The 22078-nt window shown below is 37.8% G+C and overlaps 1 protein-coding gene across 7 annotated transcripts in view; it reads left to right on the top strand.

Annotated features, from left to right (window-relative positions):
- MAPKAP1 (MAPK associated protein 1) overlaps window positions 1-22078 on the top strand; it is a 346539-nt gene that overhangs the window by 72624 nt on the left and 251837 nt on the right. For all 7 annotated transcript variants that reach the window (XM_037798457.1, XM_037798460.1, XM_037798461.1 and 4 more), the window contains one exon: window positions 14433-14581. In XM_037798457.1, coding sequence (XP_037654385.1) covers window positions 14433-14581 — 149 coding nt within the window. The remainder of the gene's footprint in view (window positions 1-14432; window positions 14582-22078) is intronic.

Here is a 22078-nt window from a genome sequence, read left to right on the forward strand (position 1 = left end):
CCTACATTATCTTCTAGGAGTTTTATGGTACTTTCTTTTATATTGAGATCTTTGGTCCATTTTGAGTTAATTTTTGTGTAGGGGGTGAGGTAGGGGTCCTCTTTCATTCTTTTGGATATGGATATCCAACTCTCCCAGCCCCATTTGTTGAAAAGACCATTATGGCTCAGTTCGGTGACTTTGGGGGCCTTATCAAAGATCAGTCGGCCATAGATCTGAGGGTCTATCTCTGAATTCTCAATTCGATTCCATTGATCTATATGTCTATCTTTGTGCCAGTACCATGCTGTCTTGGCAACTGTGGCTTTATAATAAGCTTCAAAGTCAGGGAGTGTAAGTCCTCCCACTTTGTTTTTCTTTTTTAGAGTGTCTTTAGCAATTCGAGGCATCTTCCCTTTCCAAATAAATTTGATAACTAGCTTTTCCAAGTCTGCAAAGTAGGTTGTTGGAATTTTGATTGGGATTGCATTGAATCAGATTGTTTAGGTTTTCAATTTCCTTATTGGTCTTCTGTCTGGTTGATCTATCTATAGGAGAGAGTGATGTGTTGAAGTCTCCCACAATTATTGTGGAAACATCAATTGCTTCCTTTAGTTTTGCCAATGTTTCTCTCATGTATTTTGTGGCACCTTGATTGGGTGCATAGACATTTACGATTGTTATTTCTTCTTGCTGAATTGCCCCTTTTATTAGTATGTAGTGGCCTTCTTTGTCTCTCAAAACATCCCTGCATTTGAAGTCTATTTTATCTGAGATTAATATTGCTACACCTGCTTTCTTTTGGCTGTAGCTTGCATGAAATATTTTTTTCCATCCTTTCACTTTCAATTTCTTTGTGTCCCTGTGTCTAAGATGAGTCTCTTGTATGCAGCATATTGATGGTTCATTTTTTTTGATCCATTCTGCGAATCTATATCTTTTAATTGGGGAGTTTAATCCATTTACATTCAACGTTAAAACCGTGAAGGCATTTCTTGAATCGGCCATCTTATCCTTTGGATTATGTTTGCCATATTTTTCCCTCTCTCTATTAATATCCTTTATTGTACCCATACCGAATCTCTTTAGTACTGAACCTTTCTCCAAGTCTCTCTGTCCTGTCTTTGTTTCTCTGTCTGTAGGGCTCCCTTTAGTATCTCCAGTAGGGCAGGTCTCTTGTTAGCAAATTCTCTCAGCATTTCTTTGTCTGTGAAAAATTTAAGCTCTCCCTCAAATTTGAAGGAGAGCTTTGCTGGATAAAGTATTCTTGGCTGGAAATTCCTCTCTCTCAGAATTTTAAATATATCGTGCCATTGCCTTCTCGCCTCCATGGTGGCTGCTGAGTAGTCACTACTTAGTCTTATGTTGTTTCCTTTGTATGTGGTGAATTGCTTTTCTCTTGCTGCTTTCAGAACTTGCTCCTTCTCTTCTATGTTTGACAGTGTGATCAGTATATGTCTCGGAGTGGGTTTTTTTGGATTTATTCTATTTGGAGTTCGCTGAGCATTTATGATTTGTGTATTTATGTTGTTTAGAAGATTTGGGAAGTTTTCCCCAACAATTTCTTTGAATACTCTTCCTAGACCTTTACCCTTTTCTTCCCCTTCTGGGACACCAATGAGTCTTATATTCGGACGCTTCATATTATCTATCATATCCCTGAGGTCCATTTCGAGTTTTTCAATTTTTTTCCCCATTCTTTCTTTTATGCTTTCATTTTCCATTCTGTCATCTTCCAGGTCACTGATTCGTTGTTCAACTTCCTCTAGTCTTGTACTATGAGTGTCCAGAATCTTTTTAATTTGGTCAACAGTTTCTTTAATTTCCATAAGATCATCCATTTTTTTATTTAGTCTTGCAATGTCTTCTTTATGCTCTTCTAGGGTCTTCTTGATTTCCTTCATATCCCGTACTAGGGTCTCATTGTTCATCTTTAGTTCTTTGAGTAGCTGCTCTAGGTGTGTCTCTTCTGGTCTTTTGATTTGGGTGCTTGGGCTTGGGTTATCCATATCGTCTGGTTTTTTCATATGCTTTATAATTTTCTGTTGTTTTTGGCCTCGTGGCATTTGCTGTCCTTGATAGGGTTCTTTTAGGGTTTGTAGACCAGTTGAAGTCCTTATCTCTAATTTATCAGATCTACAGCTTCGTGGAGTACACTTTCTCTAACTAACCAGCAGGTGGCGTCCACGAGCCACCTGTTCTCCACAAGCCAGATCTCCCCTGCTTAGCCTTTTTGGTGAGTGGGGGAGTGAGTCTTGTGGGGCCCAATTGGTGTCCCAAGCTTGCGTGTGTAGTTGGTGTTGCCTGCCCTGTATGTGGGGCGTGTTTCTGGGCAGTCGGGGAGGGGGGGTGGCCCTAACAATCAAATCTCCCTGATGATCCTAGAGTTTTAAAGCTACTGCAATAGTCTAATCCTTCAGTTCAGTCCTGCCACAGTTTGTCTCTGCCACTGACCCACAAGACTTTGGTATTGGCGTATGGCTCCTGAGACTTGCAAGTGGGCCCCTCTTCCAGGCTGTGCACCCCGGGTCCTCTGTTGAGGGATGACTGTGCTATGTCACAGGTGAGTGCCGTCCCCCCAGGGCAGTTCTGGGCTGCTGGGCTGTGTTGGGAGGCTCCCAGTCTGCTCAAATGATGGCTGAATGGGGCTCTGTTAATTCACACTGCTCCCCCTTCCCAGCTCTGGGACATTCAGCTGAGGTTGCAGGGAAGGCTAATGTCCACGCCCAGTTTTGTGGTGTGTGCCTGTTATTTGAAGCACTTCCGTCACACTGGGTTGTCTGGGGCAGCTCTGGGCTATGGGGCTGGCGATGGGCAGGAGTGTTTCCTGTCCACCAGGATGGTGGCTGTGAGCGGACACCCCCCTTTTCTTGGGAAGTTGTGTTGTTTAGTGAATTTTCTCAGCCACTGGATTATTGCCTTTTGTCTCAGAGCTCTCTTATTTCTGCTCTTGACTTGACGTGCCCAAATTTCAATTCTTTGAAGCTTTCTGTATTGAGCTTCTTAGAGTAATTGTTTTAGAAAAAGCAAAAAGGATTTAAAAAAAAAAAAAAAAAAAACGGCCCTCCTCAGAGATCTAATGGGTTATTGAAATGCTAATAGACAAAGCAACCAGGGCCATTAAGGAAAGGTGCCCTGGGCAGAGAGATCAGCCTTGCTTCGGGATTTGCATATGCGCCTCAAGGCCTGATCTCCGCCCTTCCCCTTTCTGTGTTCACCAGAACTCCAAAAATCCTCTGCTTTTACTTTGGAGCTTCTCGTGTTGTTTTCCTTCTATGCCCGTCTCCTCTCTGCTGGGCTGGCTGCTCTCAGAGTCTCTGGTGTCTGGCCTCAGTCTATCTATGGTTGGAGTTTGAATCAGTAGAATGAGTTTCCGATGAGAGCAGCCACTGCAATTCTCCCTTCTCCTTCCTGGAGCTGACAGCCCCTCCTCCCCCGGGACTGAGCCTGGCAGGGAGGGGCGCGGGTCCCCTGGCCGCAAAAACTTACAGATTTCGGTGATCTCAGCAGATCCACGTTTTCATGAGTGTTGTATGAAGTATGCCCAAAGACAGATTGCTCTGTGGTGTCCAGTCCACGCAGTTCCTGGCTTTTTACCTACTTTCCTGGAGGAGTAACTAAAACATACAGCTCACCAGTCTGCCATCTTGCCCCGCCTCTCCCCTTAGGATTTTAATTCAGTTTTATCGAGATATATTCACATATCATACAGTCACCTGTGGTGTACAATCAGCTGTTCACATTACGATCATATAATTGTGCATTCATCACCCCAATCTATTTTTTGACATTTTCCTTATACCAGAAAAAGTAAAAATAAGAATAAAAAATAAAAGTAAAAAAGAACACCCAAATGATCCCGTCCCCTCCCACCCTATCTTTCATTTAATTTTTGTCTCCATTTTTCTACTCATCCATCCATACACTGGATAATGGGAGTGTGATCCACAAGGCTTTCACAATCACACTGTAACCCCTGTAAGCTACATTGTTATACAATCGTTTTCAAGAGTCAAGGCTACTAGGTTGCAGTTTGATAGTTTCAGGTATTTACTTCTAGCTATTCCAATACCTTAAAACCTAAAAAGGTTTATCTGTATAGTGCGTAAGAGTGCCCACCAGAGTGACCTCTCAACTCCATTTGGAATCTCTCAGCCACTGAAACTTTATTTCGTTTCATTTCACATCCCTTTTTTGGTCAAGTAGATGTTCTCAGTCCCACAATGTTGGGTCTAGATTCATCCTCGGGAGTCATGTCCTGTGTTGCCAGGGAGATTTACAGCCCTGGGAGTCAGGTCCCACGTAGTGGGGAGGGCAGTGAGTTCACCTGCTGAGTTGGTTTAGCTAGAGAGAGAGGACCACATTTGAGCAACAAAGAGGTACTCGGGGTAGGGGAGGCTCTCAGGCATAATTATAAGCAGTTTTAGCCTCTCCTTTGTAGTAACGAGTTCCATAAGAGCAAGCACCACAATAGAGGACTCGTTATACCAGACCGCCAGCCCTCAGTGTTTGTGAGAACATCAGCAACAATTCCATGGTCTCATTTTAACATGGTCCTCTGTACCCTGTATTTCCTGTAAACTTATAGTTAGATCTGGAAACTTACTCAGATTGAAGTTTGCTTTTTGGTAAGAATATTTTGTTCATGATGTTCTGTAGTTCCTATTGCATCAAATCATGAAACATGGAATATCTTGTTGTCTTTCTTTTTTGAGATTGATGATGGAATCAGGTGTTGCCAGTCTGATCCATCCATTATAGTGTTATGCATCAGCTTTTCACGTAATGGTTTTAGTAACTACTGATGGGCATTACTTATGTGAATTATTTCTTTAGGAGTTACAAATAGTGACATTCTAATTTTATGGTTTTTATTCATTTAAAATTTTCATATAAAGAACTTTCCCTCATCTATTAATATGGTTATCCTCAGATAGTCCCTTAAAGAAAGGCAGGATAAATGCTTATTTTTCACAATTACGAGTTTGTTCATTCTGCTAGATGACCAGTGAGGCCCGTTTTTCTTTGCATCATGGCTGTATACATATATCCAGGAACTCATGGATTTTTAAAGCATATTTGATCTTTCTTAATGCATTGCAATCAGTATTATTTTTGATGCTAAAATTATCCCTTCTTTGTAAAGTGAGTTCCTTCGCTTTGGCTTCCAAGGTCTTTTGACACAACCTTTCATAGCTTCCTTGCTTTCTTTTATGACAAGACGTTCCAGTTTCATCTTACATATTTCCTGCCCTGAATCTGGAATCATCCATTTCTCCAAGGAATCCTGATTCCTTTTAGTGGTAAGTGGCATTGAGAGACCACAGTTTGAGTGCTTAGGGGTGCTCACTGGTTGGTGTTTTTTCCTTTTTGGCCCTTTTAGTAGATAGAGCTCAGAAATGCTTTTTGATTTTGTTAAAACTTTTTATTTCAAAATAATTTCAAGCTTAAAGGACAATTGCAAATAATGCAAAATCCACATAGAGAACTTCAACATACCCCCCATCCAGATCTCCAGATCTACCAACTTTTTACATTTTACCATGTTTGCTGTTTCCTTTCTTCTTTCTTCCCTCCCTTCCTCTCTCCCTCTCTCCCTCCCTCCCTCCCTCCTTCCCTCCTTCCTTCCCTCCTTTCTTCCTTCCTTCTGGCCAGACAGCCAACTGTCTATCTATTTTCTAAACATTTCAGTGTGGGTTGTATATACATCATCTTCCTTGAACACTTTAATAATTGCATATTTTTCCTAAGAACAGGATATTCATTTATATATCCATCTTAAGTACAGTTATCAAGTTCAGGAAACTTGATATAAAGCTTATGCTGTATATTCCAATTTTTTCATGTATCCCAGTAAGGTGCTCTTGGATCTTTTCTCCTCAGTTCAATCCAGGATAATGTATTCCATTTAATTGCCATTGTCTCTTTAGTTTCTCTTTCTCTCTTTTTTCGAATTGTGGAAACATAGTTACAAAATAAAATTTCCCATCTCATCCCCCTCAAGCATGTTATTTGAATTAATCGTATTTACAATGTTGCGCTGCCCTCACCATCATCCATTACTAGAACTTTCCCATACCCCAAACAGAAACTCTATACCCATTATACATTAACTCTCTATTTCTAGCCCCCACCCCATCCCTGGTAATTTGTACTCTACTTTCTGTCTCTATGAATTTGCAAATTCCATTTATTTCACGTATGTGGAATGATACAGTATCTGTCCCTTTGTGTCTGACTTATTTAACTCAGCATGTTGTCTTCAAGGTTCATCCATGTTGTAGCATAAATCAGAACTTCATTCCTTTTTATGGCTAAATAATATTCCATTGTATGGATATGCCATGTATTGTTTATCCATTCATCTACTGGTGGACATTTGGGTTGCTTCTACCTTTTGGCCTGCTTCCACCTTTTGGGCTGTTGTGAATTTGCTGCTATGAACATTGGGGTGTAAATATCTGTCCAAGTCCCTGGTTTCCTTTTTTTTGAATATATACCTAGAAGTGGGACTGCAGAGTCATATGGTAAGTCTATGCTTAACTGTCTGAGGAACCGCCAAACTATTTTCCACAGCAGCTGCACCATTTTACCATTCTACCACAAATGTACTAAGATTCCTATTTCTCCATATCCTCATCCGCACTTGTTATTTTCTGTTTTTTAAAATAATAGCCAGCTTGGTGGATGTAAGTTTGTAGCTCATTGTGGCTTTAATTTGCATTGCCCTAATGGTGTTTGTTTTTTTTAAGAGGAAATATATTGTGGGGTAATGCTGATAACTCCAGTTCACATTTATGATTAGAGTTTTTACTTAACTGTTTGATTTTATATTTATTTTATATTTTCTCTTATGCTGAAAATCTTGGTTCCAGAATAGAAATATCAATGTCATTATTAGCAGTATGTTACTAAAAACTGTTTAAGATTTGTTTGTCCTTTGGATGTATCCCATTATTGAATGTACTATCAGATTGCTGTGCTACTTAAAATAATTCCTCTTTGCATAAGTAAACTGCCAACTCAGTATTACACTTAAGTGCATTTATTTCATTTTGTTTTTATTTTTAGGGAATTGCCTTTTTAATTTGTTTTTTTTTTTAATTGAGATTTTTACATACTATACAACTATCCAAAGAGCCAAAGTGTACAATCAGTTGCCCATGGTACCATCATACAGCTGTGCATCCATCACCGCAATTAATTTTTTTTTTCAATTTTTAGAACATTTTCATTACTCCAAAAAATAAAGACAAAAAAAGAAACTCAAATCCTCCCATACCCTTAACCACCCCCCTCCTTTATTGATTCATAGTTTTGATATAGTACATTTGTTACTGTTGATGAAGAATGTTAAAATACTACTAACTGTAGTATATAGTTTGCAATAAGTATATATTTTTTTCCGTATGCCCCTCTAGTTATAGTGTCATACCTTTGTTCTAGCTTATGAGAGGGATTTCTTACATTTGTACAGTTAATCACAGACATTGTCCACCACAAGATTCACTTTTTTACATTCCCATCTTTTAACCTTCAGCTTTTCTTCTGGTGACATATGTGACTCTGAGCTTACCCTTTCTACCAGCTTCACACACCATTCAGCATTGTTAGTTATTCTCACAACGTGCTACCATCACCTCTGTCCATTTTGAAATGTTTAAGTTCACCCTAGTTGAACATTCTCATAATAAGCAATTGCTCCCCATTCTTTAGCTTTGTTCTCTATCCTGGTAACTTACATTTCATGTCTGTGAGTTTACATATTATAATTAGTTCATGTCAGTGAGACTCTGCAATATTTGTCCTTATGTGTCTGTCTTATTTCACACAATATAGTGCCCTCAAGGTTTCTTCATCAACCCATTTTTTTTGAGGATGGTTTTGTTCGTGTACCATACATTCCATCCTAAGTAGACAATCGTTGGTTCCCTGTATAGTCACATATTTATGTATTCAGCACCATCACTACTGTCTATATAAGGACATCTTCATTTCTTTCACAAAAAAAGGAGGAAGAGTCAGGTAGAGAGACAAAAGAAAAAGAAAAGAGAGAGAGATAGAAATAAAAAAACATGACAGCTAGAAAGCAACGGAAGGAAAGATAGCATTAAACTAAAGTCGCATAAAGAGTCAGACAACATCACCAATGCCAGGAGTCCCATACCCTTCTCCTATACCACCCCGCCATATGCATTTAGCTTTGGTATATTGCCTTTGTTATATTAAAGGAAGCATAATACAATGTTTTGTTAATTATAGTCTCCAGTTTGCATTGATTGCATTTTTACCCTAATCCCACCCTGTTTTAACACCTTGCAATGTTGACATCATTTGTTCTGCCTCATGTAAAAACATATTTGTACCTTTTATTACAATCGTTGAGCACCCTAGGTTTCACTGAGTTATACAGTCCCAATCTTTTATCTTTCATCTTTCGTTCTGGTGTCCCACATGGTCCTAACCTTCCTCTTTCAACCATACTCACAGTCATCTTTGTTCAGTGTACTTACATTGCTGTGCTACTATCTCCCAAAATTGTGTTCCAAACCTCTCACTCCTGTCTTTTCCTTTCTGTCTGCAGTGCTTCCTTTAGTGTTTCCTGTAGAGCAGGTATCTTGTTCACAAACTCTGTCATTGTCTCTTCGTCAGAGAATATTTTAAGCTCTCCCTCATATTTGAAGGACAGTTTTGCCAGATATAGGATTCTTGGTTGGTGGTTTTTCTCTTTCAGTATCTTAAATATATCACTCCACTTCCTTCTTGCGTCCATGGTTTCTATTGAGAAATCCACACATAGTCTTATCAAGCTTCCTTTGTATGTGATGGATCGCTTTTCTCTTGCTGCTTTCAGAATTCTCTCTTTATCTTTGATGTTTGATAATCTGATTATTAAATGTCTTGGCGTAGGCCTATTCAGATCTATTCTGTTTGGGGGTACACTGTGCTTCTTGGATCTGTAATTTTATGTCTTTCATAAGAGAGGGGAAATTTTTGTTGATTATTTCCTCTATTATTGCTTCTGCCCTTTTCCCTTCTCTTTTCCTTCTGGGACACCAATGACATGTACATGCCTGCGTTTCATTTTGTCCTTAAGTTCCCAGAGACGTTGCTCATATTTTTCCATTCTTTTCTCTATCTGTTCTTTTGTGTGTAGGCTTTCAGGTGCATTGTCCTCCAGTTCCTGAGTGTTTTCTTCTGCCTCTTGAGATCTGCTGTTGTATGCTTCCATTGTATCTTTCATCTCTTGTGTTTTGCCTTTCATTTTCGTAGATTCTGCCAGTTGTTTTTTCGAACTTTGGATTTCTGTCTTATGTATGCCCAGTGTTTTCATTATATGCTTCATCTCTTTTGCCATATCTTCCCTGAACTTTTTGAATTGATTTAGTATTAGTTGTTTAAATTTCTGTATCTCAGTTGAAGTGTAAGTTTGTTCCTTTGACTGGGCCATAACTTCATTTGTCTTAGTGTAGGTTGCAGTTTTCTGTTGTATAGGCATCTGATTTCCTTGGTTACCCCAATCAGGTTTTCCAAGACCAGAATGGGCTCAAGTCTCAGAAGGAGGCATTAATATCATGTCTCCCTAAGGGTGTGTCTTAGAAGATTGGTACACCCTGTGAGGCCTCAAGTCACTGTGCTTTTCCTCCCAGCAGGTGGCGCCTGTCAGCCCATAGTTCCAGACTGGTATAAGGAGTTGTGGCCTGTGGCTGATTTCCCCCAGGCTCTAGGGTTTGGTTCTGAATGGAAGGCGGGTAGTAGAGCTTGGCACCACCTTCTTCCTCTTAGGGAAAATATACCCCCTAGGGAGAGTCATTTACATTTGAATGGTTTCTCTGCCTGTGCTATCTCCACCCTTGTCTGGGTCAGAGTGCTGGGAACTGAAAATGGCTGAGACTTTCTCAACTGAGCCAAAAAAGGGACAGAAAGCCCCCTTCAGGGCCTGTCTGCAGCCACCCTCTGGCTCTCCAAGGACAGTCGTCACCAAAATCCTCTGTCTCATTGTTGGGGATTCGAGTCTTCTATTGAGCAGTCCACGTTTGTTAATTAAAACCCCATTTGCAGCTCAGTTGAGTTATATTCACTTGATCGGAGAGTGCTGCTCTCTAGCACTGGGAGGCTTTGCAGTTCAGGCCATGGTGGGAGGGGGCTCCCGGCTTGGATCTGCAGATTTTACTTACAGATTTTATGCTGCGATCTCAGGCATTCCTTCAATTCAGGTTGGTGTATGATGAGTGGAGAGTCGTGTTTGTCCCCCCACGCTTATTCCAGATTATTTACTACTTGTTCCTGGATGTTTATTAGTTGTTCCAGGGGGCAAACTAGCTTCCACTCCTCTCTATGCCGCCATCTTCTTCTGTCTCCCTAATTTAATTTTTAAAAATTAATTGTATGGGATATTTACGTGTTCCAGAGTCAAATACATAAAAGAAGGTAAAGTAAAAAAGAAATCTGGCTTTGATCCTTGTTCCTTGTACTGTTTCTTCTGTATTCTTACATATAGTCATTTCAAAAAAGATTTTGGTTTATCCACCCACTTAAAACTATATAAGCATATTTATATTCATATCACCGTCTTTCTAGATTAGGGATAAATATACTTGACACTATTTCGCATAACACATTTTCATTTAACAAGTCTCCTGAGGATTACTAAGGAGCAATACAGAAATAGACTTTGTTCCATTTTACAGCTGCATAGTACTCTGTGATATGGATATACTATAGTTTAATCAAGCAGTTCCTTGTTGAGGGATATTTGATTGTTTTCAGGCTTTTGCTATTCAAATGGTGCTGCAGTCAATACTTTAGGTGTAATTTTTTTGTTATTTTGGTTATTGTTTTTTTTGGCTAATGTATCTTAAGATTGGAATCCTAGAGGGGAGATTGTTGGGTCAAAGGGTAAATGTAGTTGTGATTTTCCTTGATATTGCACATTCCCCTCCGTAGGGATTGTACTATTTTGCATTCCTGCCAGTAATGTATAGAGGGTGTCTTATTTCCTCATGCCTTATAGATTTTTGCCAATCTGATGGATGAAGAATAGTATCTCAGTATAGTTTTAATTTGCATATCTCTTATTATAAATGTGGTTGAACATCATTCCATTTGTTTAAGACCCTTTGCATTTCTTTTTCTGTGGATGTTTCATGTTTCTTATCCATTTTTCTTTAGGGTTATTTGCCAGTGTCTTCTCTATCTTTAGAATATTTATATATTAGAAATATTAACCTTTATTCTTTCCTAGCTTATCATTTGTCTTTTTACTTCACTGATGTTCTTTTTTCCCCATACAAAAATTGTTTATTTTTATGTGGTCAGATTTATCAATTTTTCTTCTTATTCTGACGTTTGTGACTTAGGTTTTAAAAGACACATTTGCTGTGTTGGGAAAAGACCATGGTCTGGGTTGAAGGGTAGAGGAAGGGCAGAAACAGGAAAACTTGTTTGAAGGTGGCAATAATCCAGCCTTCGAAGCTGTAGAGGTGTCTGATACCTTTTGAAGGATCTTTTGATGGATAGGATATAAGTTGTGAGAGAAGAAGAAGAGTCAGTATGACTCCCACGTTTTTGGCCTGAGGATTGAGTTGTCATTAACTGAGAAGGAGAAGATTGTTGGAGGAGCAGGTTTGGAGGAAAATAAAGAGTTTGGTTTTGGACATGTAAAATTTCAGATACCTATTGGACATCAAGTGGAACTGCAAATAGAAAGTTCGATATGTGAGACTTATTTAAGGGAGTGTTTTGGGCTAGAAGTAATCATTTGGCATTCATCAGTACGTAGAAGATACTTAGGTTTTATGTTTTTATTTATTTACTTTGAGGTATCCCTTACGTAGAGTGAAATGTACAAATATTAAATGTACAGTTTGATGACTTTTGACAAACATACATGTGTAACTAGCATCCCATTCAAGATCTAGAGCATTTCTATCACACCAGAAAGTTCCTTTGTGCCCTTTTCTAGTTCATCTACTCCCTAGAGGCAACCACTGTTCTGATTTACATCACCACAATTTGGTTTCAAGCTGTTGTAGTTGGTAAAATTTATCTATGTAGATATAAAAACCGGAGGCTAGATGAGATCACCATGGTTGTGCATACAGATAGAGCAAAGAGGAAGTCCAAGAACTGAAGCTTGGGGAGCACCAGGGTTTTGAGGTTTGGGAAATGAGGAGGAACTAACAAGGGTACTGTGAAAGAATACCCTGAGATAAAATGAGAACCAGATAGAGTGGAGTCCTGGAAACCAAGTGAAAGAAAAGTTTGAAAAAGGAGAGAGTGATGTACTGTGTCAAATGGTGCTGAGAGGTTTTGTAATGAGAATTAAAATTGATCACTGAATTTAGCAACCAGGGGATTATGATGAAAGCTGCTTTGGTTTAGTGGTGGGGCCTGGATGTTTCATTGGAGTGGGTTTGAGTGAATAGAGGAGAGGAATTGGACATGAAGAACATGGAAAACTTGAGCAGAAAAATAGGGTAGTAACTAGAAGGGAATATGGGATTAAAGGAGAATGTATATGTATATATATTTTTAATGGGCAAAATTTCAGCATCTTTGTGTGCTGATATGACTAATCTAGTAGAAAGACAAACTGAAAATGGAAGAATGATGGGAGAGAATTACTTGAGTGATGTCCTTGAATTGGCAGATGGGGATGATATCTAGTGCACAAGTGAAGGTATGAACCTTAGGAGGGAAGGTAAGTAGATGTGCAGGTGAGAGTATGCAGAAATTGCTTCTGTTTCTTTTTGACATAGGAAGCAAAGTCATTAGCTAAAAGTGAAGAGGAGAGGGAGCATGAGGTTTGAGGAGAGAGGTCCAGGTGTGCCTGTGGCAATTGTGTAACCTTGGACAAGTTATCTACCTTTACTACACTTCAGTTTCTTCCTCTATTAATAAACAAGGGAATGGTAGTAACCTGTCTCTTAGGATCGTTATGAGGACAAGGTGAGAAAATAGGTAGCATTGTTCCTAGCCCATAGTAGGTATTTAATAAGGATCATCCCTTTCCCAGGTGCAGCAACAAAATTGTTAATAGGTTACAGGTAGAGAAGGACCCCACTATTTAAAACATCACTTTAATCTAACAGTAATCTAAAACTTTTTCAAATGAGCATTTAAAAGCTGTTGGTTACTGTGCTTATATATTCAGAATCTGGAATTGGGTAGTCAAGTGGCACATTTTTAAAAAGAATTAGATCATTTTCTCTTGGTTTGCTACTTAAATCAAAAAAGGACTCATTTAATAAGCCTCACCAGTCTGTAAAAAAATTAATTATAGTTACTTTATTTTTTTAAGTTCTAAGTGGCAATTTCAGAGTTCTGTTTGAACTTCCTTGGTTCCATTTGGCTATGCTCAAGCATGGGGTGGAGTTGAACTTTTTCACTGAAGATGTTAAGAATTCAGGTTTATTTATTTTAAAAGTTTAAGTATGGAAATTTTCTAATTTTCACAAAAATAAGCAAAAGTATTATAAACTTCAGTGTACTTATCTAGCTACTTCCTAAACTGATATTCAGATTGTCTTAGAGAATTAAATGGTCTTTGAGAAGATATGGAACTTATTTTGATTTATTAATGAATAAGAGTGAATAAAAGCTGAAGATTCTGATTTAATAATAGTTTAATCTGAATTCCTTTAATCATTATTCACCCGTTCATTCATGCAACAAAAATTTTTTGAGGGTCTACTTTGTTCATTACGCTAAAAGCCCTGGCTGGGTACAAATCCTAGCTTTGCTACTTATCAGCTGTATGGCCTAGGGCTGATGAACTTCCAATACTACACTGATAAAAATGAGATAATGCTAATATTTACCTCTCAAAGTGGTTATGAGAATTGAATGAAATAAGACATGTAACATTTTAGCATAATGTGAGTTACTGGCTTGCTCAACAAATGTTAGTTACTATTATTATAAATACCTTGTCTCTTTTTCCTTCTCATCATCTTTGTCATCCAGATTTTGTGGTAGGTGCCATTGGGGAATATGAGAGGATTAAGATGCAGATACTGATGTTGAAGAACTAGAATTCCAAAATCATATATTAGAGCTGGGAGAGATTTTTGAGATTGTCTAGCTTGACAGGCCCAGGGAGATTTAGTGAATTGTCTAGTATCACACAGCTATTAGTGGCAAAGCTGGACTGAAGCTAGTAGTAACCTGTCCCTTCTTAGGGAATGGCTGATCTGTTGGTTTGTGTGCCTCTCCCCTCCCATCACCCCAAACCCCTTTAAGCCCTAGTCCTTTTAAACTGACAATCTTGGCCTACTTGTTTTTCAGTGCATAAACATTGAAATACATGTCAGGCTTTCTGCATGCATCAGACCTGAACGTGTCCCTGGTCACTCCTTCCTTAAGGCTTCAAGGAAGATTTTTTAGGAAAGGTAGATAAGCTGTCTCTTGTATAATCACAAAGGTGTTTTTATCTTCCTTCTGAATCACAGCCCAGGAGTTAAAGTCACTGTTTGAAAAAAAGTCCCTAAAAGAAAAACCTCCGAGTTCTGGAAAGCAGTCAATATTATCTGTACGCCTGGAGCAGTGCCCTCTGCAGCTGAATAACCCCTTTAACGAGTATTCCAAATTTGATGGCAAGGTAAGTAAAAATGAAACCTTGTCTCTTTAAGTAATAAAACCTCAATTGAGCAGAGTTGTTGTTGGTATTATTATAATAATTATTATTATTATATTTAGAGTTTCAAAAGTAATTATTTAGAGTATCACTCCCCTATTCTCAGGCTGAAGATGTGGAAGCGTATGAATTTGGGCTCAGTGTTTCCACTGTAATGTATTTGGAAAGATTAAAATGAAAACAAAGTCCTAATATATAAACACACACACACACACACACACAAACAAACACACACACCTTCCCATGCATTTTTTTCTCCCCTATTTATTTCCTAAGTGTATTTGAGAGTTTTAGTTGGTTGGGTTATGATTAGTCAAAGTTTGATTATGGTAGGAAAGCCTTGAATGTGACTTTGGGAGGCAGTCCACGTGGTCGTGTCTGATTCTTTATTGTAACTGAAGAAATTGTTGAGGTTTGAGTTTCATTTTAGAATTCTAGGCCATTGCTTTACTTTTCAGTATTTCTTTGTAGAGAATCTGTTTGATACTTGCTGTGTGTGATTATTTTTTGCCATTTGTTCTAACAATATGATGACATAAAAATAATCATTAGGAAAATGATTATTATTTCAGGTGGAGCATAGTTCTCTTTGAAGCCTCCATTCACTGCCTTTTTGCTTCTTGGTGCTGAGCTGAGCGGAGCTGAGCTCCTCTTTCAGGAGACAGTAGCAGTTGATTTTTATATTTATTGCTATTATGTTTGCTGCCTAGCAGTGGTGTAAGGGTACTTAGTGATAGATTGTTTCCTGTTGAGTGGTGTACAATTTGTCTTATTTCAACACCATTGCAGTTAATAAACATACAGATCTTTGCTTATGTTTGCCTTTTTCGTATTCACCTGCTGGTTCTGTCAGTTGTTGTCTTTGAGCAGGGAGATGTTTTTTCTTCAAAATGCTTTTTATCTCATACCACTCAGCATATTTCCATGGGTTTAAGTATGCATATATGACCATCGGCATGTGAGATTATTGGTATTTGTAGGAAAGAAGAGCAAGAACTAGAAACAAAATGCATAAATAACATAAAGATCCTAATGTGCTCAGGGTTTTCTTCCAAGAAACATATGAAAGCACTTTTTGTAAACTGTAGATTATACTGATGTAAAGCTTCTCTGTGTATCCTACTCTATGTATTTGTTCTTCTTCCATTTCTTCTTGTGGAATTTAGCAAAGAGAAAGAAGTCTCCACCTAAGGGACTGGATTGTCAGCCTCTGGAAAATGGCGATTTGGGCTGCAAAGCATTTTTTTCACATGCTGTAATTGAGTCATTTAAATTTGTGAGACGTTATCATGATTAGGTAACATGGCTGGAATTTATTTGCTTCTATTACCTGATACCATCTCATTGTTTGAGGATATAATTGCTGGAATAATTAATATATGATAGTACTTTGATACTATTTTTAAAAATATTATATTTTAAAATGTTTTAAAAAATATTATATTTTAGAATTCTCATTATAGCATTAGACTCTATTATAAATTATTTAGATTTAAATTTGTCAGAAGGTTGTGAACTCTGCTTAGTATATAACTTCTGAAGTTCCAGGGAGAAATTTAAAAAATTAAAGGAGCCATTTCCTCAGTCACAAAGGAATTATTTTTGTTAGATGTGCCTTTAAATTAAGACAGTGCTTTTGTCATATCAAGAATACTTGTAATCAGCAAAGGACGTGAACATAGGGCAGTCATCATTACACATTGATTAAGAAAGATTTACATATTGATATCGATAAGTCTGTTTTATGTGATAGTATTTTATTATTACCCTACATATTATAATTGCTAAAATACAATTAAACCCTTGTTCTCATCTGTTATTTAATATTAATGCATTTGGCAGATATGTAATGAAAGTGGCTAATATTTGGAGGATATTGTACTGTACATATTAAATTAGTCTTTATCTTTGTGAAATGCATCAATATGATAGTAAATGACATCTCAGTGATTAATAGAGAATTATACTTGAGTCAAGCCTTTTTGTAACCTAGAAATTAAAATGACTATTCAAATAACATCTCAAAATGATCAAATTAGCATTTCGTGATTGCATAATAATGGGATTGTAGTAGTTATAACAGCACCATGGCTGCCTCTAGAGTTAAGATCATGACAACCCCTTGATAATAAAGCCTTTTCGGTGCGAGTCGACTTTAATGATTTCCAGATTGATTCTTCCTATAAATCATTTGACATTCAGCACTAAATTTTTGTTACTGTTGTAATTTAAAATTGTTTTATTTTTATTCAGATCATATTTAAGAAGTGAAATGTGTCCTGGTTTAATGATTCACCATCTTGTCATTGAACTCCATGCTTTTTGCCTCAAAAGAAAGGTTTTCCATGTATTTTAATAGTCCTATTTTTCTCCACGTCACCCCCCCACCCCCGCTTTGCAAAGGTTTCTTAAAGTGACTAAAATATGTACAGTTTTTTTTTTTTTTTCCTACAAATATTCACAGTGCTTTTCTTGGGAATGCTGCTTGCCTTATTTACATAATTAACTGAGTTGCTTAGGTCTCTTGGGCAAATGGTGCATAATTGGGGAGAGAAGGGGACAGGGAAGAGTTTGGGGTCTAATTAAATATGCTAAAAAACTACTTAATTATGTATTTCCTCAAGAGACTAACTGCTGTGAAATCCTCAAGATTAAAATAGCATTAGATTTGGAAAAAAGCGTTTTGTTTTTTGTATGGCTTTACAATTACATTGTAGTTAAGCAAGCACATCTAGTGTTGCTTGTGCAAATTAGATTGTTGGTTTTCATGATTCTGAGGATAAACATCTCTTGGCTATGGTGCTAAATTAAAGCAAATATTTTCAAGTAATTTTTGGTTCCTGTACCTGGTTAATAATTGTTGGACGGCATAAAAATTGAGAAAGTCTATTCTTAAGTGTGTGCTTTATTGTAGTTTTGACAATTTTTGGGGGTCAGATTTATTATTATGTTTATATTATTTCTTCGGTAAATTGGTGATGCTATCTTTAACCTGTTTTAGATTAGTAGATTCTTAATAACTGTTTACTGATCATTTGAAAAAAGATTGCAATGTGATTTTAGGGAATACTTGGTTAGACAAGGCTAAACCAGGGTCAGCCAGTCTGCCTAATTTCTTTAGCATTGTTGAAAATGGAACAGCTGAATAGCTTCATTAACAAAACAAAACCTCTATTTTAGTGGCTGAAACAGTCAGAAAAGTTCTTGTGCCAGTTCTTCTGATTTCATTGTATATGGGAAATGTTTGTTGTGACCAGGCAGAATGAATCATTGAGTTGCTTTGAAGTGGGCTCTATTGATGGACATTGCTGATATTCAGCACTGATTTAAGAGTCTTGGAATATGTGTGTATTTTCCTGCCTTGGTCCTCCACTTGTCACCTTTCAAAGAGAACATGTTTTAAGAAGCAAATCTAATCCTTTCTATTCCATGCCTTATCACTTATTTGAGAAGCTTTTGTAACTTAAAGCTTACAAAACATAAGCTTTGTAACTTAAAGCTTACAGTGAACTTTTATTCTGGTTAAACTGAGTTTGCAAATATCATCATCATCAGTAGACCATCAGAAGTTTAAATACTCATTTCCTGTCAATATAGTTACCTACAAAGACATGGTACTGATTATCAGTAGTGTTACCTCGGTAAGTTTTTTCTCCTTTCTGAGCCTCATTTTCTTTACTTATGAAAGGAAAAAGAGAGTTCCTTCCACACAAGGCTGATGAGATGAGCAAATAGGATAATGCTAGGATAAAGCACCTATGACAATAAGAGGCAGTATAATTTAGTTTCCAAGTGGACCTATTCTGTAATAAGAACGGAGTTTGAATCCTGGCTGCACATTACAGTGTGATTTCAGATAAATTGCTTAAGCTAACAAAGCTCCATGTCCTCATCTATGGAATGAGATTATGATAGTGTATTTGTATTTATCTAATGAGGGTTAAATGGGGTAAGGCCTAAAACAGCATGGCATGTAGCACATTGGAAACACTCAACAAATAAATCGTCACCTCACTTCTGCCTCTCTCTTCTGTGTATTTCATTAGAGGGTAGAGTGAAAAGAAATGTGTTCTTAAAATCAGAACTTAGAATATCATCATTAAACAAGATGTGCTGTGAGCTAGATGAAGGTGGCCTGTATGTTGAAGTCCAGGGAGTCTAATAGGGTTTTGGTCCTCAACTTCAAACAGGAAGATCAAGACAAGTAACTACTTCTTTTTGCCCCAGTGATGTATAGCTGTTACACATCAGGTGAGAAGATAATTCAATATTAGCAATTGCTTGTCAATTTGCTAAATTTAAACATCTTACATATTTGATTTAGCTGAATTCTATTCTTGAAATGTAAAGGGAATGTTTACTTTGGCATATATTTTAAAAAGCTGAACCAGGGCTGGTTCATATAGACAACTGTGACTTTGATTGTGATAACTTGTTAGAAAGTAACCATTTCTCTGTTAGAAACTGTTTTAACAGGGAAGCTGCAGAGAGCATGGGGGAAGGGATAATTCATGAGTGCTAATTGCTTGGCTGTTAATTTTCATAAGTGTTGATAGAAGCAGTTCCTTAAATTAAACTTTGTTTAAAATGTATCAGGGGAAATATTCCACAATGTTGAGCCTGAAGTGAAAATTAATATGAATGCTGTGGCAATTAACACATACTGGTTAATAGCTTTTAGCAGCATTTTGGGATGATAGTCCTTAAATACATTTTTGCATGCTGCTCTTGTTTCAGCATTGTTCCAGTCTATGTCTGGATAATTATGAACAAATGTTTTCTACAGTCATTGACATTAAATAGCGTCCTTCGAAGAAAGTCACTTAAAACTTTGCGGAAAAGAATGAAACCACTGAGAAATGTTGCAAAACTCAGAAAAGGTCAGCACATTGAAATCGTGTAAATAAACTTGCCCATAGAGGAAAATGCTCCTCATTTGAACTTAGAATATTTGCTATTATCATGGGAATGGTCCCTTCTAATACGTTAAGCTGCTTTGGCTTCAGGGTCTCTTTCCAAAAAATTGTTTCCTGGGCTGTTTAGTGTGGCTGTGTTTCTTGATATCAGCTTTTGCTTATTGCTGTCTGAGCTGAGGCAGTGGTCTTGAACCTAAGAGCCTTCTGGCCTTTGGGTTTCCCAACCTTTCCCCTCCAACTGGCCTCCAACCCCCCCACCCTCACCCCTTTTCCCCCAGGAGGTGGCTGAGAATGAAGTTGGCAGCATAATATTCTCTTTCCCTTTCGAAAAGCATGCTCCTGGGGTTCTCTTGCTTAATGCCCATTAAGAGACAAATCCAGGGTGACTGTATTTTAAATGAGAGCTATTTTGCTTCACACTTTCATTTTATATACTTCTTTTAATAAAGGAGGGTAAAGTCCCAACATCATTTTACTAGTTATTCTCTTGGATACTTATCTCTGTGATGCTATTTTGCTAGTCTTCCTTTCATTGGTCAGTTTTCATTGGTCTATTTCTAAAAGAAGATATTAGATATTAACTACCTTTCTATGGATTACAGTATACTAATAGAAGAATCTTGCTTTTATTGTATTAATGCTCTCTCCTGTTGCTTGTCATTATGCTTACAATTCCAAGGACTTTCAACAAAAAAAGTAGTGTTTTTAGCATCTTACTCTGAAGTTAAATACTCTAGGCTGTGTTCTTACTTGTTCCACTTTGAGCTTGCTTTACTTTGAACTCTCTCCCTCTGGACCTCATTTCTGCAGTTTGTTCTGAACCCTGCCAATCTGTTTGGCCTCCTCTGGTTGTGGAGCCGTCTTCTAAAATCCCCATCAGAGGTAGGACTCACCATTGGCTTAAGGATTTTCAAAGGAAGGTAGAATTTTTTAGTGGAAAGAACATGTTTGTCAGGCTTAGGTTAGGATCCTAACTTTATATTTCCTTGCTGTGTGACTTTGGGCAAATCGAAGTTGCCTCTTTGAACCTGTTTTCTTATCTATAAAAAGAGATTAATGACCCCTACCTTAAAATATTGTGAGGATTTAATGAAAATGGGAGATGCATAAAAAAGTGCCTGGCACATTGCCAGTGCTGAATTTCTTTTTCTTTTACCACTTTGTCATTCATTTATTCAGTATTTATTGAGGGCCAATTATGTACCAGTCACTGTTAAGTAAGCACTGGATACATTGGTGAGCAGAAACATATCTGGTTTCTGACTACATGGAATCTATTCTCTTTGTGGGAAGATAGATTTTACGTAAATCGCCAAAATAATTGTAAAATTTCAGTCAGCGCTAATTAATTACCAAGTTCTAGGAGAAGTACTTGATGCTTTGAAGTCATTAATATAAGGGGATTTGACCTAGTTTGGGAGGGTCAGGAATGGTGTCCCTGAAAAAGTGACTCAACCTGAGAGGTGAAGGATGAGTAAGAACTAAATAGGTGAAGTAGGAGAGGAAAGGATGAATAGAGGGTCTGAGACAAGGGGAAACTTGACAGTTTTGAGGAATTGAAAGAAGGCTATGTGACTGGAGCCTCAAGGATGAGGTAGATTGTGGTGCAAGGTGAAGCTGAAGGGATAGAACCAGGTATGACTTGTAGAAGTATGCTCTTTAACCTAAGAGCATTGCTTGTTTGGTTTGTATTGGGGAAATCTGAGGCAGTGGTCTCTGAGATGGTTGTGGACTGGGAACTAGAGTCTGTTCTTTGTTCTCACTTCAGAGACAGCTTTGGAACTCTGGCTAAGGAACCACCTCTGGTCTTCATTCACTTCTGTGAAATAAACTGGGCTGTACTCTCAGATGCCCAACCCGATTCACCAGGCTGTTAAGATAAAAAAATGAGATGGTAATTTTAAATGAGGTGTGTCATTTAAGAAAATATATTGATTGTAATTCTTGGAGATTAGGAGACTAAAAGGTAAAACATAGACATATTTTTGATATAACAAGATTACTGTTGTAACACCACCCTCTCCTTAGCTAAGTAATTACTAGATAAGCAGATGAAATCTGGTTGGAATGAGTATCAAGCACCAAGAAAAATTGAGAAGATGATCCTTGCAGGTGTGGTAGAGATTGGGGAAGGTGGGATTTTAAACTCAGTTTCCTCATCCTGCCCAGTGTAATTTGCAGCAGAGAGATTTTCTTGTCCCTCGAAGTACTAGACCCTGATTTTACTATCCTGAAAACAACTATCCAGAGAAATCAGGTGACAGTTCAGAATTGCCCAGCTGGGCCTAGACTTCCAGGTGCTCAATTCTCAGAGATGTTCATTTTCTTTCTTAATGACATTCATATTCACAAAACGGAAGCTTGTGTTCCAGGACAGGAGGCCATGTGGTAGAAAGGACACAGACTTGGAATCGTAAGACGTGTGTTAGCCCTGGCCATGCCACCTTTTCTCTGAAGTTTGAGACAAGTTATCTCCCATCTTTGAGCCTTGGTTTCTCCATGTTTGGAATGAGGAACTTGGCTTAGGTGACCTCTTGGATTCTTT

The sequence above is a fragment of the Choloepus didactylus genome, chromosome 10 (genome assembly GCF_015220235.1).
Source record: "Choloepus didactylus isolate mChoDid1 chromosome 10, mChoDid1.pri, whole genome shotgun sequence".
Taxonomy (NCBI): Eukaryota; Metazoa; Chordata; class Mammalia; order Pilosa; family Megalonychidae; genus Choloepus; species Choloepus didactylus.